Source organism: Paraphaeosphaeria sporulosa, assembly GCF_001642045.1.
Source record: "Paraphaeosphaeria sporulosa strain AP3s5-JAC2a unplaced genomic scaffold CC84scaffold_3, whole genome shotgun sequence".
Classification (NCBI taxonomy): domain Eukaryota; kingdom Fungi; phylum Ascomycota; class Dothideomycetes; order Pleosporales; family Didymosphaeriaceae; genus Paraphaeosphaeria; species Paraphaeosphaeria sporulosa.
Genome location: NW_017253362.1, coordinates 1,742,350 through 1,757,451, shown reverse-complemented (window position 1 = coordinate 1,757,451; position 15,102 = coordinate 1,742,350). Strand labels below are relative to the sequence as shown.

General features: G+C 52.4%; 4 protein-coding genes and 1 non-coding gene across 5 annotated transcripts; 2 read left to right on the top strand and 3 right to left on the bottom strand.

Annotated features, from left to right (window-relative positions):
• Positions 1-533: 533 nt before the first annotated feature.
• CC84DRAFT_t31 lies at positions 534-605 on the bottom strand. Its single transcript has one exon. It is a non-coding gene; the product is annotated as a tRNA-Ala (tRNA).
• A 299-nt stretch (positions 606-904) lies between these two features.
• On the top strand, positions 905-1,663 carry CC84DRAFT_1115000 (40S ribosomal protein S15). Its single transcript, XM_018175413.1, has 4 exons — positions 905-951; positions 1,003-1,079; positions 1,133-1,429; positions 1,482-1,663. Exons 1-4 carry the CDS (start codon positions 934-936, stop codon positions 1,549-1,551), a joined length of 462 nt encoding a protein of 153 aa, XP_018038844.1. The 5' UTR covers positions 905-933; the 3' UTR covers positions 1,552-1,663.
• A 1,251-nt stretch (positions 1,664-2,914) lies between these two features.
• CC84DRAFT_1086470 (uncharacterized protein) lies at positions 2,915-10,917 on the bottom strand (the record flags this gene model as incomplete). The annotated part of the gene is made up of 10 exons (XM_018174165.1): positions 2,915-4,210; positions 4,262-5,207; positions 5,258-5,741; positions 5,795-6,326; positions 6,379-7,608; positions 7,662-7,946; positions 7,991-9,167; positions 9,212-9,522; positions 9,570-10,255; positions 10,314-10,917. The coding sequence occupies 10 exons, from the start codon at positions 10,915-10,917 to the stop codon at positions 2,915-2,917; spliced, it is 7,551 nt and encodes a 2,516-aa protein (XP_018038843.1).
• Positions 10,918-11,301: 384 nt separating this feature from the next.
• On the top strand, positions 11,302-12,046 carry CC84DRAFT_1162427 (cytochrome c oxidase assembly protein COX16, mitochondrial). The gene is made up of 2 exons (XM_018177993.1): positions 11,302-11,618; positions 11,707-12,046. The coding sequence occupies exons 1-2, from the start codon at positions 11,355-11,357 to the stop codon at positions 11,788-11,790; spliced, it is 348 nt and encodes a 115-aa protein (XP_018038842.1). The 5' UTR covers positions 11,302-11,354; the 3' UTR covers positions 11,791-12,046.
• A 3-nt stretch (positions 12,047-12,049) lies between these two features.
• On the bottom strand, positions 12,050-14,208 carry CC84DRAFT_580000 (hydroxymethylglutaryl-CoA synthase). The gene is made up of 4 exons (XM_018186746.1): positions 13,799-14,208; positions 13,611-13,713; positions 12,474-13,558; positions 12,050-12,421 (listed from the first exon to the last, which is right to left on the bottom strand). The coding sequence occupies exons 1-4, from the start codon at positions 13,856-13,858 to the stop codon at positions 12,284-12,286; spliced, it is 1,386 nt and encodes a 461-aa protein (XP_018038841.1). The 5' UTR covers positions 13,859-14,208; the 3' UTR covers positions 12,050-12,283.
• Between the last annotated feature and the right edge of the window lie 894 nt (positions 14,209-15,102).

The window sequence follows — 15,102 nt, the reverse complement described above, 5'->3', positions numbered from 1 at the left end:
AGCGTGGTGTCAAGATCTGGACCATGATACGGGACAGACAGTCGAGATAGCGAACATAGATCAGACGAATGGCTAGTAGTAAATTTTTAAGACGAGACTCTAATCTACTAAGATGGTGAAAGTTTCCGGACAGAGAACATACACTGGCCCCGAATTCGGCCTTTCTTCTCAGTAATGGATGGACAATTCTACGAAGACTTGAGGAGGACGCGATCAAGAACGGGCGAAAAAAGTTATGCAGCGCAAACTCAAAAACATAGAAAAAGTATGGCTGCTAAAGCGACGCGTCACTGTGAGTGAGGCCAAGGGTCATTTCATAGGCCATACGCGTGGAGGATCGTTCATGCGTGTATCTTTGCTTTCATACGTACCTGGATATCGTGCCATGGAGCGTATGTCCTCTTGATCGTCATGTCTATTCTTGCCGTCGTTTCGAAAGTGAAAGCGTAATACCTTGCTAAGTCCTGGATGGACTAAAAAGAAAAACACTGTTTTTGGACCCTCGAACGTCGGAGCTGTAGAAAATGCAAAAATGGACGGGTAGGGGATCGAACCCTAGACCTCCCGCATGCAAAGCGGGCGCTCTACCACTGAGCTACACGCCCGTGATGATCACTCGTAGATGTTTGATGATAACTTGAATACTAACAACATATCTATAACCAAAAATGAACGTTATTATGGATACGTTCGTACAGTCCAGTTTGCGGAGAAAATCAAGTAGTAAGCTAGTAAACTCATGGGTTGAGATGCACATGGGTTTTGCTAGCGTCGCGACTGCACCGGTGCGTGGCAGCTCGCCAAGAGCGGGGCGTCAATCTGGGCTAGCGCGCCTTACCTAATTTTCGCTTGAGCGCCCACACCTGTGCCCGAAATCTAATACCAACCCACGACCAAGGCCACGAGCACGACGACCCGACAACAACCTCCACCATGGCTGACTCCGAATATGTACGTGACGCCCTGCGTCGGCGCGCTGCTTCAATCTAACAATGCACGCAGAACGCCGCCGAGGCCGCCGAGATCAAGAAGAAGAGAACCTTCCGCACCTACTCCTACCGAGGAATTGGTCTCGACCAGTACGTTCTGGCTCCCACGCACGCAACCATACTCGATGCTCATAGTTTTGCAGGCTCCTCGACCTGTCCTCTGAGGAGTTGCGCGATGTCATGCACGCGCGCGTCCGCCGCCGCATGAACCGCGGTCTCAAGCGCAAGCCTATGGGCCTCATCAAGAAGCTCCGCCTCGCAAAGGCCGCCGCTCCCCCGAACGAGAAGCCCCCGCTGGTCAAGACCCATCTCCGCGACATGGTCATCGTCCCCGAGATGATTGGTAGCGTCGTCGGCGTATACAGCGGCAAGGAGTTCAACCAGGTCGAAATCAAGGCCGAGATGGTTGGCCACTACCTTGCTGAGTTCTCTATCTCATAGTGAGTTCCTCCATCCATAATAGTGCTGCGATACATGAACTAATTTGTGCAGCCGCCCTGTCAAGCACGGAAGGCCCGGTATTGGTGCCACCCACTCTTCCCGTTTCATTCCTCTGAAGTAAGCGCCGGAACGGACAACGTTGGCGGCAAAATGGGTGGCGTTGGAATTCACGGATTACATGCATCTTTCTGTGTGGTATGGCTCAAGGCCGCTGGCGGGACAGGTACGCTGGGCAAATAGGCCTGGTAGATGAATCATGAACTACCATATACTTGTCATCATGTGAACTTGATGGTCATCTTCACGAAGCATTTCCGTTGTCGGGCGTGAACCGAGTTGCATCCCAAGCCTATCTCACACTGGCCAATTATAATATCAAAGTGCAGGAATCTGGCCGTGGGGAAACGCCCCGTACGCAGCATCCCAAATACGAGACATCGACGCACAAAACTACGAACTCCCTCCGGCCTCGAGAAGACCACGGCAACAGTGTCCACTAAATTGAAACCCTTCGGCTACCCCGTCTCCTGGAAGTTCCCCCGCGCGCCTGCGACCTGCTCGAACACTACGCCAAAATTCCGCTTCCTTCCCAAATCGCCCACATCAACGCCGTCGTACGCCCATGTCTCTCCTCAGCCAAAACTCCCTACCCACCTATTCCTTCTTGAAGCATACTAAGCCCCTCAGCGCTCCCAAGCCCTCAGAACCTACCCCTGCCTTGGCCACCGCTTCCAACTCTGCACCTCCCCTGCATCCCGCCTACCCCTCATCCAACGCGTCTTCACCCACGGTGCCACCCTCCTCGACCTCGGCTGCTGCGTCGGCCAAGAACTGCGCTATCTCTCTTTCACCATACCGAACCTCCTCCCCGACCAACTTTATGGTGTGGATATTGAACCTGCGTTTGTCCAGGTGAGATACGACCCGTTCCGCGATAGGGAAACATTCCGGGGTACGTTTCTTAAGCCGGATACCTTAGATGAGGATGCGAAGGGCGGGCTGAAGGGGTTGAAGGGGAAGCTGCATATCATCTGGACGGCGAGCGTGCTTCACCTTTGGGTGTGGGCGAGGCAAGTCCGTGCGCTGCGTGTCAGCTCACCTTGCTAAACGGGGCACAGGAGCTGGTGCTTGCGGGGCGGATGATGGGGTTTTCGGTCGCGGGAGAGTATGTGTGCAAGTCGAAAGGGATACAGGAGAGTTTCTACCGGCACAACGGGGATTCATTTGGGAAGTTGTTCCGTGAGGCGAGTGCAGGGTTTGACGGGTGGGTGGTCGAAGTTGAGGCGCCGGCGTGGAAGGAGACGCTCAAGATACGGACGGCGGAGGAGCTAGGGACAATATGGAACCTGCAGATCAAGTTTGTGGCGCGACGGGCAAGCAGCAAGATGGGTGACTGAACACATTGGAGATGGTTGCATGATGCTCGTAATCAACACAGTGCTATGACCAATGCTCAGACCAGCTCTCACCACTCTGTATGCATCCTAGAAGAACGCACACCACCCAATGTACATGGACGCCAAGTTCATCGGATCCCTCCCCTGCCTGATGAGGCTATCCACGTAACCCTCCACGCTCAATGGTACACTTTCACCCCTCACAAACCCGCCCAGCTTGCCTTTTACAATCTCCAGAACCTCCTGCGGGCTCTCCGGCACGCCCGGTATCTTCCTCTTTTTCTTCGTGCCGAGGAAATCCGCTGTAGGATCATGCACGAACGTCTCCAAGATAGTAATGAGCGCGTCCTCATGCTGGCGAAGTAAAGAGTACGTGAGCTCGGCCGTCTTCCGGAAGGGGCCCTCGATGCCCGCGGGACCCATGGCGTCGACCATATTGTGGGTCAGACGGAATGGCACAAGCTCGGGTTTTTCAAAAGTGAGGCCTTTGTCGAAGAGGCAGTTGAAGTCGACGTGGAAAGTACCGCCGTTCCCTTCTTCCAGCAGGACGTTCTCACCGTGACGATCACCGAGACCGAGAACATGACCCACGATACTCATCACAGCGCATGATCTTGTATATCGCAGCCTGGCAGCAAACCAAGCCTCGGGTTCAGGGAAGGTCTCAACGAACCACTCGTGGAGCACGGGCTGGAACTTCGTGAGGATCTTGTGCGTGAAGAGGTGTATGTTCTTGGGATCGGCGCATGCTTCGTTGAGTAGCATGCGGATCTCCTGGTAGTCGATGCTCACACTCTTTTGACGATATAACCTTATGATAATGTCACGCATGGGCTTCAACCCTTCAACCCACTCGATAGTGCCGCACTCTTCGTTGAGTGGTGTGACTCCATACGTCTTAATATAGAGTCGACGCTTGCTGGCCTCAATATTCCTGGTTAGAGCGCGATTGATCATCGAGTTGAACTCCATCAGGCGCTGATCCTTGCGAAGATCGTCCTTAGGTTTGCACATGAGGCCATATGACCGCCCATCCGAGCCTTGTACAGTGATCTTACGCGGCCGCTGCAGTGACGACAGCACTAAGACATCATCCTTGAACTCAGATATTGTGACAACATCTGACGCGAAGGGATTGTGTGCTCTTATCAGCCTGCTATCGTTGGTATTCGGAAGACTGGGCGTCATGTTCGATTCGATAGGCACGACCAGAGCACAAGGTGCGAGCTTGGTGTTAAATCGCAGGTCTTTGGACAGGCTCACATGCGATACTCTCTGCTCGACTGGAGTATCGCAAGCAGCTAGCAGAGCATCGGCAAGACGCTGACCGTGAGTGATGAGACTTTTGAGTTCTATTGCGCCGTTCCTGCGTTTAGAATGGTCCTTCCTATTGTTAGCAGAGCTCAGCATTTCGCCGAAGAAAGTAATACTCACTCGAAGCTTTTGCAATACTGCGCCGCCGCGAGCCCGTCGATCGTCCTGTTGGGAGTTCTGCACGGCCAGAAGCCCCCACAGCGCTTGCTGTGGATACTGAGCGGTCACTTTGATGATGATGAGCTGGAGAACATCCCATACGCTCTTGTTGGGATGATTGATACGGCTGATGATTTGAGGAAAAGCAGTGTACCATGGATAAGCCGGCATGCGTTCACTCGCATACCGCTTGATGTAGCCATTGATATGAACAAGGTGATTCATCTTGTGCTGGTGAAGGTCCTTATCCTTGGGTTGCCTGGGCTGCGAGTTCATCTCCATTCCCATGTCCAGCCAGAGGGTAAGGATCTTGGGAATAGTCTGGTAGTAATACTTCGATCCATACACGGTAGAACGGATATAGTTCTCAATGACTAACTTCGTTAGTTCTCCAGCTAGGAAATTGCTCGCCTGTTTGTTCACTGGCAGAGCCTTTTCCGTCTCGTATAGCTTGAGATAGTATCGGCCGAGGTAATAATGACCCTTGTCCCACTTGGGAAATGTCATGATGCCTCGCGCGTATTCCTCTTTGAGCACGAGACTTTGTGTTTGACCAGCTCTATCAAGCCACTTGGCCAGCAGCAGCTGAGCATGACATTTAACTCGATTCGTAGCATGTGCGAGGTCGCCATTAGCAGTCGTAGACACAGAAACACTGACGTCCATCTGTGGCATCTCTCTCGTAGCAAATGAGTTGGTCGCCAGAGCGCCTCGCAGATTCTGGATAGCCTTTCGATAATGACCCTCTTTCCACAGCATCTTGGAATATTCGATCTTCGAGGCGTCGTCACCCAGCTGAGTAGCATGCATGATAGAGTTGAAAGCGGCTGATGAGAAGTCCCCTTTCCGGGCGAGTCGGGCTGTTGTCAGCCAGGCTGATGCAATGTCTAGGTTCGTGAATTCCAGGCTATATATCGTTAGTAATTGTACCCTCGATGTCATATGGAATATATTTACGCAGAGAGTTGCATAGCTGCCCGACGCACTCCGAGCAAGTACTGCTTGTCTGAAGTGTAGGCGCCAAGTAGATCGAGCCGCCTATCCAGATCTTCGAATAGAACATCCCGATCTGGTGGTCGACGACTGGAAAGGCCGCTGATAGTCTCAAGCTCGTATAGCGTATGCAATTTGACAAGATGGTCGTGGGAATTGTGCAGGGATGCAGTCGTAGATACTGATAGTCCGTTTGACAAAACAGTGCGCAGGTCGTTCACCGTGTGCCTGAAGTCGTCCGTTTTCCCGTGCCGCAACGCAAGTAGAGCCTTGCCGATTCCAACATTGAAATCCGAGGAGGCATTGAGTACTCCGGATGGCTCAGTGAGTATGCGGTCCAGTTGGACCCACTTGCCTGTTGACCATGCTGCTTCTGCGGCGAAGGGCAAGGTGCTCGAAGAAGCGAAACGAGACGCGTGGAATCCGTCTACATAATTGAGGATCGCGTCTGCGAGTGGATGTCAGATGAGTGATATTGCTCGTCGCAAAATATGGACTTACCATATTGGCCTGATTCTTTCAAGCAGGTTAACAAGTTAATCTGAGTTTCCGGGTCGTCCGGTTTCTCCGCGAGTGCAAGCTCATACCACGTCTGAGCAGCCGTCCAGCGTCCAGCCTTCCTGTGCTCCATGATTTGCTGCTCGGGATTCAACACTAGTAGGTGAGCAGATATGCCCTCAATGCTGTCTGGCTCATCAATCTGAGCATAGATGTGTTGAAGATGCTGCAGCAGATCGTCTTTAATGAAGTCTTCACCCGAGGTCTCAGACTTGTGTTGCTCTTCACGGTAATATTGCTCCCAGTGGAAAAGCGCACGAGCATACGACCTACACTCCACGGCTCGCTTGGAGATAACCTTCGCTGGAATTAGCCGCAATAGTGACTCCACCGCACTGAATTGCTTGATTGATTCAATCTCATCAACCTCAGAGATACCTCGGCCTGTCTTGCCTGCCATAATTCTTGCGTCTGACATGACCTTGCGTTTCTCCTGGAGCCACAAGGCAAGATAGTCCAGCACTTGGAAGACGTTCTGAGTAGAGTGGATTAGTATAACTCAGGATTCCTGAAGTGCACTGACTTACCTCGCTACACTGCTTGATGTTGGTGGCTTCTGTATGATCGGCCCCTTGCAGGTCGGTCTCGAGTACAGACAGAAGTTCCAGACCAACTTTGTGAGCATCTGACCCGTCACCTCCAACGACGACGCTCAGAACGGCATATGGCAGGATAAAGGAGGCAATGGAGAGATCTTCTCGACGGGCCACCCTTCCGATAGTGGGAAAAAACATCTTCGCATTCTGTACCTTGGCCTTCTGCAAAATGTCATAAGTGAATGTACGAAGCCAAGTGGCGTGGCTGATCTCTAAACTGAAAATAGGGTACTGCGCTGTCGGGACGTCTTCATTGGTTGTGAAGCGATACTTGGAGTCCAAGAAAGGTGTCAGGACCTTCTGAACAGGTTCTGGGAACTCGTCCCATCGTTGTGTTGCTGGTGTGGACTGTGAAGCACCTCGTCCTGACTCGTTCACGCTATTAAATCCACAGAGCGCGCATAGCTCTTGCATCAACCATGCTAGCCAACCTTGGGATCTAGCGTTTGTCGTCGAGAGGAAGACCTTTACAAGTACCTCTTCCAACATGAAGGCAACGAACTGGATCACCTCCGCAGCTTGTTCGAAATTATGCAGAACTAGCACCTGCTTCTTCTCACGAACTGTCTCGACGCGGTATGGGTCAAGTCCGCCGATGATCCCAAGACATTGCGCACAAAGTGTTCGTAGTTCGACATGATGTCCCGGGAATCGTACGCAAATGTCGAGCAGCGAGCGGCTAAGCGAAATGAGCGCAGGAAGCGGCTTCTGGTCGATGGCGGACTGTTGAAGAAGCTTTTGGTGTTCTTCCAAAAAGGGCACAAGCTCCTTCAATGCATGTTGTACCACAACCGAGTTCTCATCGTTGCACCGCTCACTGAAGTAGCTCAAGAGCGTGATAGGATCCTTCTTCGCTTTCAAACGAGCTATCTCTGCCTCCAGTTTCGCCAGCATCGGAATGGAGGAAAGTGATGCCAGTTGCCCAACTAGATCTTGCAACAATTGGTTATGCTGTACTCGCAGGACATCTAGAGTAGCACTGGCCTTCAAGCGAGTCTCGTCCGCAAAAGAGGACCAATGGTGAACTATTAATGCAAACGTTTGGCCAAGGACGAGTTTCAGATGAGCTTCTTCTAGTACTGTGAGGAGAAGTGACCAAACGTCAAAAGCTTGATCACAAAGGTGAGGGTCGGCCATCGCGGACTGTAGGCAGGCTCGAATCTACATTTGTTAGCCTTCTCTAAAAAGCTTCCCAGCACCTGTGAGCGACCAACCTGAGTTAGAGCATGGCACGAATCTTCTCGTGCAAACATTATCAGCTCCTTTATCGCTCCGACGCATCTTCTTCGTTCTGTCAGGTGATGGTTGCCAAGCTGATTTTCTATTGGATTCGTGAAGTCTGCCATTACACCAAGGACATGTTTCAGAATGAAGGTTTCAACTAGGTCCTTTGTCTTCCTTCGCGGGGGAGCCTTGCGCTTTCCATCCTTTTGTCTTTTGGAATCAATGTCGCTCTTGACATCGTCAAGCGCAGCAAGCTTTCTGATTCCTTCGTAATACTATAGCGGTCAGCTATCGTCGAGGACAGTGTCTTCGCACTTACAAGTTCTTTTTCGTTGGCATCACGATCTGCCGCCAATTTGAAGACTTCACTAGCCATAGCAGCCGCGTCAAGCTGAACAAGATCATGCAGTTTCTGTCCTGTCTGCCGTACGGCTGGCGCGACGGCCACTAAAGTATCCATCGCTCTTCGCTCAGCATCCGGACCAGGCTGACACAAGAGTAAAGCAATGATTCGGGCAAGGTGTGCTCGTGGCTGCAAGCAAATTTCCTCAATTGTAGTCTTCTTAGCATTCGCGATGCGCTGCAGGATGTCCGTCCTCTTATTCAAAACGAGCACGGGGAGGACGTCCTCATGGATGAGAATAAGCAGCTGGCTGACGTAGGATATTTCACCAATCAGTTCGACAACAAATTTTGCCTTTTGCGGTTTAGTATTGAGATCGTGGACGATCGAGAAACCGATCGTCCTCCAGTAAGGACGCAAGAGCTCCTGCGGTGATGTGTGAAGATCGTCGGCCAGAGAGCAGAGCTCGTTGTATGCTGCACCATAGATGACCGTGTTTGTGTGGCCCAAATACTCTACCAGCTGTGCAAGGATGAGATGAAGTTCTTCTCCGCTGCACGTTCGGGCCGCCTGGCCATATGCCATAATTAAAGTCTCTTGCTGCGCTGGGACATTGCGTCTAGTCAGCTCAGCCAAAAACTGCATCGTCGCTCTGCGGTTCTTGTCGCGGACGTGTCTGCAGATGTCATCCCGGAGGAACGTCATCAGAGATCGAGACGCTGCTATCCTCAATTCGCGCAAAGACCTCTGCATTGATTTCAGCAACCATTCGCCCAATGAGCTGATCTCCAGACTAAGGTATTCCGCATCGCGGATGTGATTGAAGAGGCGCCCAATAGCAACAGCCATCAAGACCCGTGGTCGAGAAGAACTTTGAAATCTTGCTTCCTGGGTCATCGCAATCATTCCTGCGATAGCATCCTTCCACATCTCGCTGGAGTCCCGCTGATCCCAGTACACTTTCACCTCGCGCTGCACTTTGTCGGTCGAATCGCATAGTGTACACGGTGAATCCTTCCAGCGATCTTGGCTTATGTCCGATGCTTTGAGACATTGAGTCGCGGCACAGGCAATCTTGGTCAATGCTACGAGCATCTCAATTTGCTCTTCGTCAGAAGCTTGCGTGTCGTCCGGTAGGTTGGCATATTTAGTTCTGCACCGATCAGCACATAGAGTTTCCTTCCAGAACAAACTTACTGAACGGAAATGTGGAAACCTTTCAAGTCCAGGACTGGTGATTCGGCAGAACTGCCATTCAGCAACAAGACCAAATGGTTCAAAACGTCGGCAGGTGCATCGCTGTCAGGCTCGGGTGCAGTTCTGCGACGCTTCGCGGGCGGCTGCTCGTCGCCTTTGTTTGCTACACGAAACGCGCTTATTACGTGGACGGACTGATCATTCAACTCTTCGTTGTCGAAGGGTCGCCCTATCTCTGAACACAGAAGAGCCCGAATTTTCTGGACCTCAGCAGGCCAGTCGCCGGGTTTTGTCCAGAGACATATCGACAGCTGTCCACAGTCAGAGATGCACACAAGAAAAGCCTCTGTATACAAACCTGCAAGTCCCTCTCCAGCGTGACCAACTCAGATACGTTCTGACAGATCCCGGCAATGTCCGGGATCATTGTGTTATTGATGGTCTTCTTCACGGATTGGACGATGACCCTCTTTCGCTCATCCTTGAGTGTCTGTTGCGTTATAGACTTTAAGCGTATCAACACATACCCGAATCGGGCCTGGTTTGCTTGTGAAAAGGGCTTGAAGAGGCAACTTCGAAGACCTTCCAGGATGCCCGACATGAAAGAAACCAGCGCTTTAGATGAGCAAGAAAAATCGTCCTCTTTGTCGAAATCGGGTAGAGCAAGGATGGCCAGCGACTGCATGTACAGTGCTTCAACGTCGTCATGTAGAGGTCCCCGTTCTCTACCAGCTGTCCATCTCGTCAAACTAGTCCAGAGGTCTAGGCAGCTGTTCAATGCCCAAAGTCGCATGCTTCCGAATGTACTATCGTTGGTAGTCCATTGCTGGGACGTGAAGCAGCAATCGATGAGAATTTCAAGTAACCGAAAGCCCAGATATGCTGCACTAACTTTTGATGTAACTATCCTCTGTAGGCCTTGAGGGAGAGCCACAAGATGCTGACTCTCGGGCCAAACATCGCCAATGCTACTTGAAGAAGGTAGAATCAGGTCAAAAGAGGGATAAAGGGAATCGATAATCTCTTCGTTGGGCTCCGAGGCCGCTATAATACCTACTCCATCGATTAGCAGTTGAAGGAAACGCTTAGGTGCAAAGCCTACTATCAACGCACGACCGGTAGAGTCGAAACACCGACCAGGCTTGACGTAAGCGGCTAGCAGATCGAGTGAAAGATTTGAGACAGGTGCTCAGCAGCTCTAGCACAGTCGGATGAATACTCAAACGACCTTGTTGTAAAATTAATCCCAACAATTTCGAGAACAGCCAAACGAGTACCGGCGGACGCCGCGTTCCATCTTCTTCCTCAGCGTGCGTCGGCGCGAACAAGAGATACGGCTTCTGTTGGAAAATGATGATAAGAGCAGCAATGCATTGGGTGCCTTGCTCCTCGAGGTGCTTCGAAGCGAATGGATCTTCCCTGAATAAAGGGTCTATCCCGCCCTCGGTAATGGCGAGGATGAAGGCGATGCATACTGGGTCTGGATCCTCCAAGACGGGGTTGGATAGGAACTCTTGGACGAGTTCGATGAAGGGTTGTTTGTTGACGGTGTCCTGCTGTGCTCTGACATTTGCTGCACCCCGCACGATTTGCGCGGGGATGGTGGATGGTGGCGGACGACCATTGGCGTAACCATGTAAATTATGGCTGTTGGGTCCTGGCTGAGGCGCTTGCCGCTGCGTCGAACCCCCGCCTCTGCGGGCCATCACGCAAAACTACTGGACGTGCATAACGAACAGGTTCAGGAAGCTGGAAGCTGGTTGTTCTTGGAGGTGCTGCGAATTAGTGGGGTCCGTATGGCAAGCTCAATATAAGCGTTAGACTCAAGACAACAAATGGATGGCGGGATCCAGCGAGTGTGGTGACCGACCCTGGAGAGATGATAGTGGAGAGCGAGGGTTTGCGTCCTGAACCGAATGAGGTGTGATGGCTATGAGACGCGCCTGCCAAAAACGTTTCCAAAACGCGTCGCCTGGTCCCGTGATCCAACGCCAAGCCGTCTTACTCCACTAATGTCTGCTTCAAAGCTCCGCGTGCCGATCAGGTCATTGACTGCTCAATTGTAGCACATCGTCGCTTGTGCGGGCATAATCTATCCGCCAGTATCCCACAATCGCGTCTCTCGAAGAACGATCCGCCCGCCATGGCGCCCTTCACCAACCGCTCCTTCGCAAACACCCTCCCCAACTCCATCGCCGCGCGCTACCGCAAAGCCCTCACGAAGCACCCCTTCCTGCTCTTCGGCCTTCCCTTCCTCACCACCATTGTCGCAGGCAGCTTCATGCTGACGCCCGCCACCGCCCTCCGGTACGAGCGCTACGATCGCAAGAACCAGCAGATCACGCAGGAGGAGAAGATGGGCTTGACGCAGGATAGAAGGAAGGTGAATATGAAGGATGAATATTATGTGAGTTGGGTCTCCGTTCGCATTGGGACATGTGGAATTGGGGCGACGAAGTGGAGTTCTGTGAATGTGAATACTAACTGTTGTACAGCGCTTGCAGGCGAAAGACCTCGAGAACTGGGAGCAGCGGCGCGTTAAGAGGTTACCGGGCGAGGTTGATGGCATATTGGAGTGATAGAAGGGTGGGACTAGTACAAGCATTTGGAACGGCGTTTGGGCATCGGGAGCATAACATTTACCTTGTTGTACAATATGTTGTGCATGGACAAGATGTTGAATTTACGCCGCTTCACCACTCTTGGATGGGTAGAGATTATGTGAAATGTACACAAGAGAGTCATGACGCAATTTCCACATAAGAGCTTGAAAAAGTCGGATGTCGTCTTAAATTCTTCATTGCAAACCGTAGACATATACTGTATAGCAGCTCGATAGTAATAGCTATCCAGTTCTCATATACCAAAACCTGACATTACATCCTCCGATACCAGCCCGTCCCAAACGTAAAATCGTCTTACCATCATCATCCCCATGCTTTCTCTCGAGCAGAGTTCTAAAAGCCTCGAAGGGGTATAAGGATCTTGCAGCTGACGAGACTTAAATTGAATCGTGAAATGGACTCCTGCAAATGCTCATATGCAGCGAACCAAGGAATCGAAAATGCGTATCTACTGCTTAATCTCGTACGTTCGTCGGAACATGCTGTCGATGCCGGTGAGGTAGTAGGTGCCCGGGAAGAGGGTGTCGACCTGGCCCTCAGGCTTGTAGTCCTTCTTCAAGTGGGCACGTGCGCGGAGCTGGCACATCTGCAGAATAATTAATCAAAACATTGATGCACATAATTCCAGAGCGACGTACCTCATCGTAGACCTCAGGGGCGACAACACGGCGGTTCTCGAGGCGGTTTTTGACATCAAGCTGCTTCTGGAGCTCGGTAATGCTACCGTTGATCTTGAAAGAAAACAGGGATGAAGCGAGACCACTGCCGTAGCTGAACATACCAACGCGCTTGCCAGTGGAGTTCTCGCCATTGAGGTTGGCAAGGAGCGAGCACAGACTGCCGTAGACGCTACCACAGTACATGTTACCGCACATGGTAGGGACCTCAATGCTGGGCTGAACGCGAGCGTTGAAACGCTTCTTGGCAAGACCCATGAAGGTCTTCTCCACTGCCTTATCCGTGACGGACGTGGCGTAATCAAGATCCCGGAGCTCGGCAGGCACCTCAGCGAAGATGGGATTCGACGGGTTGACCAAGTAATCGTTGTAGAGCAAGCGCGCGTACGACTTGGCTACGAGCTTGCAGGTAGGCGCGTGGAAGCACATGTAGTCGAAACGGTCTACCGGCGTCTCCAACTCCTGGGAGTGACCATTGACGCCGTTGGCACCGTTAGCCTGGCTCTTGAGCGTCTGCTCACGGGCGTTGTAGGCCTTGTAGCACGCATCAACAGCCTCGGTGTAGCAGCGGAGCGAGAAGTGTCCGTCGACAACAGGGTACTCGCTGGTAAAGTCGGGCTTGTAGAAATCGTACGCATGGGTGATGTAGCTGCCGCGCAGACCCGGCTCCATCACGATAGGGGCGTCGGGGCCGATAAGCATAGCCACACAGCCCGCTCCGCCCGTAGGACGCGCGTTGCCCTTCGCGTACAACGCAATATCGCCAGCCACAACAACGGCGTCACGGCCGTCCCATCCTGAGGATTCGATCCAGTTGACGCTGTTGAATAGGGCGTTGGTGCCTCCGTAGCACGCGTTCACGGTATCAACACCCTCGACGTTGAAGTTGCCGGATTCCTCAAACAGCTGCATGAGGACCGACTTCACCGACTTGGACTTGTCGAGCAGAGTCTCGGTACCGACCTCAAGGCGGCCAATGTTCTTGGGGTCAATGTTGTACTTCTTGAACAGCGAGGAGACGGTGGTCAGGGCGAGCGAGTACATGTCTGTAGATGAATCAGCTCGCGTGCTGGTGTGCAGACTCGAGAGAAAACGCACCCTCGCGGTCGTCGCAGAAGGACATCTTGGTCTGACCGAGGCCAATTGTGTATTTTCCCTGGGAGACGCCATCGAACTTCTCGAGCTCGGCCTGGTCGACGCACTGCCGTGGGTTAGACGGGCTTTGTCGAGCTCGGGAAGTCGCAGCAAAAAAGTGGCTGCAGCATTCCGGGCGGGTGGAGACTTGCCTGGCTAGGGAAGTAGAGCTCGATGGCCTTGATGCCGATGTTCTGGGGACGGGAAGCCATGGCTGCGTGTGGTGGATTGTGTAAAGGGGCGAAGTGTGAAAAATGTCGAGGCGTGTGCTGGCGGGGTACACCGCTGGTTAAGTAGGACTATGTCGCGAGGAAGCAAATTGCGGTCTGGTAGCGGCGATCTTGCAGGCACTGTAAGTGGCAATTGCCGAGTACCTGCTCCTCTAGGCTTTGACAGGACGCGGGTTAAACTGCTTTGGTGCGCGGATTCTACGCTGCTCAACAAACGCTCGCATGCGACGCGCTTCTAGGTTCTTTTGCGGCGCGCATTGAAGCCAGTGCACCCAGGCGGGGTGTGCTTGCCACGATAGCGGGGCTCTTTAACAACATCCTCTTCATATTGTGCTTCTCTCGCTCCCTTTCGCTGTGGGCCTCCTTTTGTTGTTATCTGGCTCGGCGGCGTCACTGGACTGAACTCTACCGAACTTGGGCCGCGCCGCCGCACTCGCTGTTGAAAAGTCTATCGTTCCCTAGCACTGCGCCGCCTATCACAACGTCAATCGCTCCAACGCAGGGCGAGTGGGACGCTTCCGACAACGGTTAGCATCTCAGGAACAGCCTGTCAACCAGACAACGGACTCTGCCAACGACGATCGTGGGTGACTGCGAAGAACTCATGCGGAACATGCTGTTCAGCTGCGCGCAGACAATGCTGTGCCCATATTCGCCATGATGTCCGAGGGTCTTTTTGGTCATGACAGCCAACTGCAGCGGCCCCTGGCTCCGCAGGCACACCAGACTACCCAAGCGGCTGCCCAGGCCTCCTGTAAATCTTCGCGACTCGCGAGCGATGTTATTACTAGTAATCTTATCAGATGGAAATTTCCACAGAGTACGCCCAGAGCAGGACCCACTTAGATCAGTTTTGTCTCCAACAAAGACTGTACGAAGCCGCGCCAGAAGTCAACTATTTTCCAGGATACAAACGCCGCAATCGGCATGAAGGTCATGTGGACCGGAGTTGGGTGTCTATCTGCTCCGCCAGTGTACGTATTGCATATCGCAGGAACACTGCATGCGCAACGTGCGTCCAGTGAGGTCCGGCCAAACATTCAAGACGGCCGTAAGCATTCGACCTCCATATCTTTCATCTATTTCCAGTTTCTGTTTTGAGGGTTGTCCGGACTCGACTAAGTTACGGAAACATCTGTGAGAAGTTCGCACGTTGTTATTCATCGCATTCTGCTCTGATAATCCAGTCGCGGTTCGCCTCATAGCGTCATCTCAGCATGTACGAC

What these genes read in the sequence shown, in the direction of transcription:
- CC84DRAFT_580000 (XM_018186746.1), bottom strand. Translation starts at nt 13,858, where the DNA reads ATGGCTTCCCGTCCCCAGAACATCGGCATCAAGGCCATCGAGCTCTAC. An exon ending in AGCTCTACTTCCCTAGCCAG is followed by an intron (nt 13,714 to 13,798) that starts GCAAGTCTCCAC and finishes AACCCACGGCAG; the next exon opens with TGCGTCGACCAGGCCGAGCT. An exon ending in CCCCTGAGGTCTACGATGAG is followed by an intron (nt 12,422 to 12,473) that starts GTACGTCGCTCT and finishes ATTATTCTGCAG; the next exon opens with ATGTGCCAGCTCCGCGCACG.
- CC84DRAFT_1115000 (XM_018175413.1), top strand. An exon ending in CGAGGAATTGGTCTCGACCA is followed by an intron (nt 1,080 to 1,132) that starts GTACGTTCTGGC and finishes ATAGTTTTGCAG; the next exon opens with GCTCCTCGACCTGTCCTCTG. An exon ending in GCTGAGTTCTCTATCTCATA is followed by an intron (nt 1,430 to 1,481) that starts GTGAGTTCCTCC and finishes TAATTTGTGCAG; the next exon opens with CCGCCCTGTCAAGCACGGAA.
- CC84DRAFT_1162427 (XM_018177993.1), top strand. Translation starts at nt 11,355, where the DNA reads ATGGCGCCCTTCACCAACCGCTCCTTCGCAAACACCCTCCCCAACTCC. An exon ending in ATATGAAGGATGAATATTAT is followed by an intron (nt 11,619 to 11,706) that starts GTGAGTTGGGTC and finishes ACTGTTGTACAG; the next exon opens with CGCTTGCAGGCGAAAGACCT.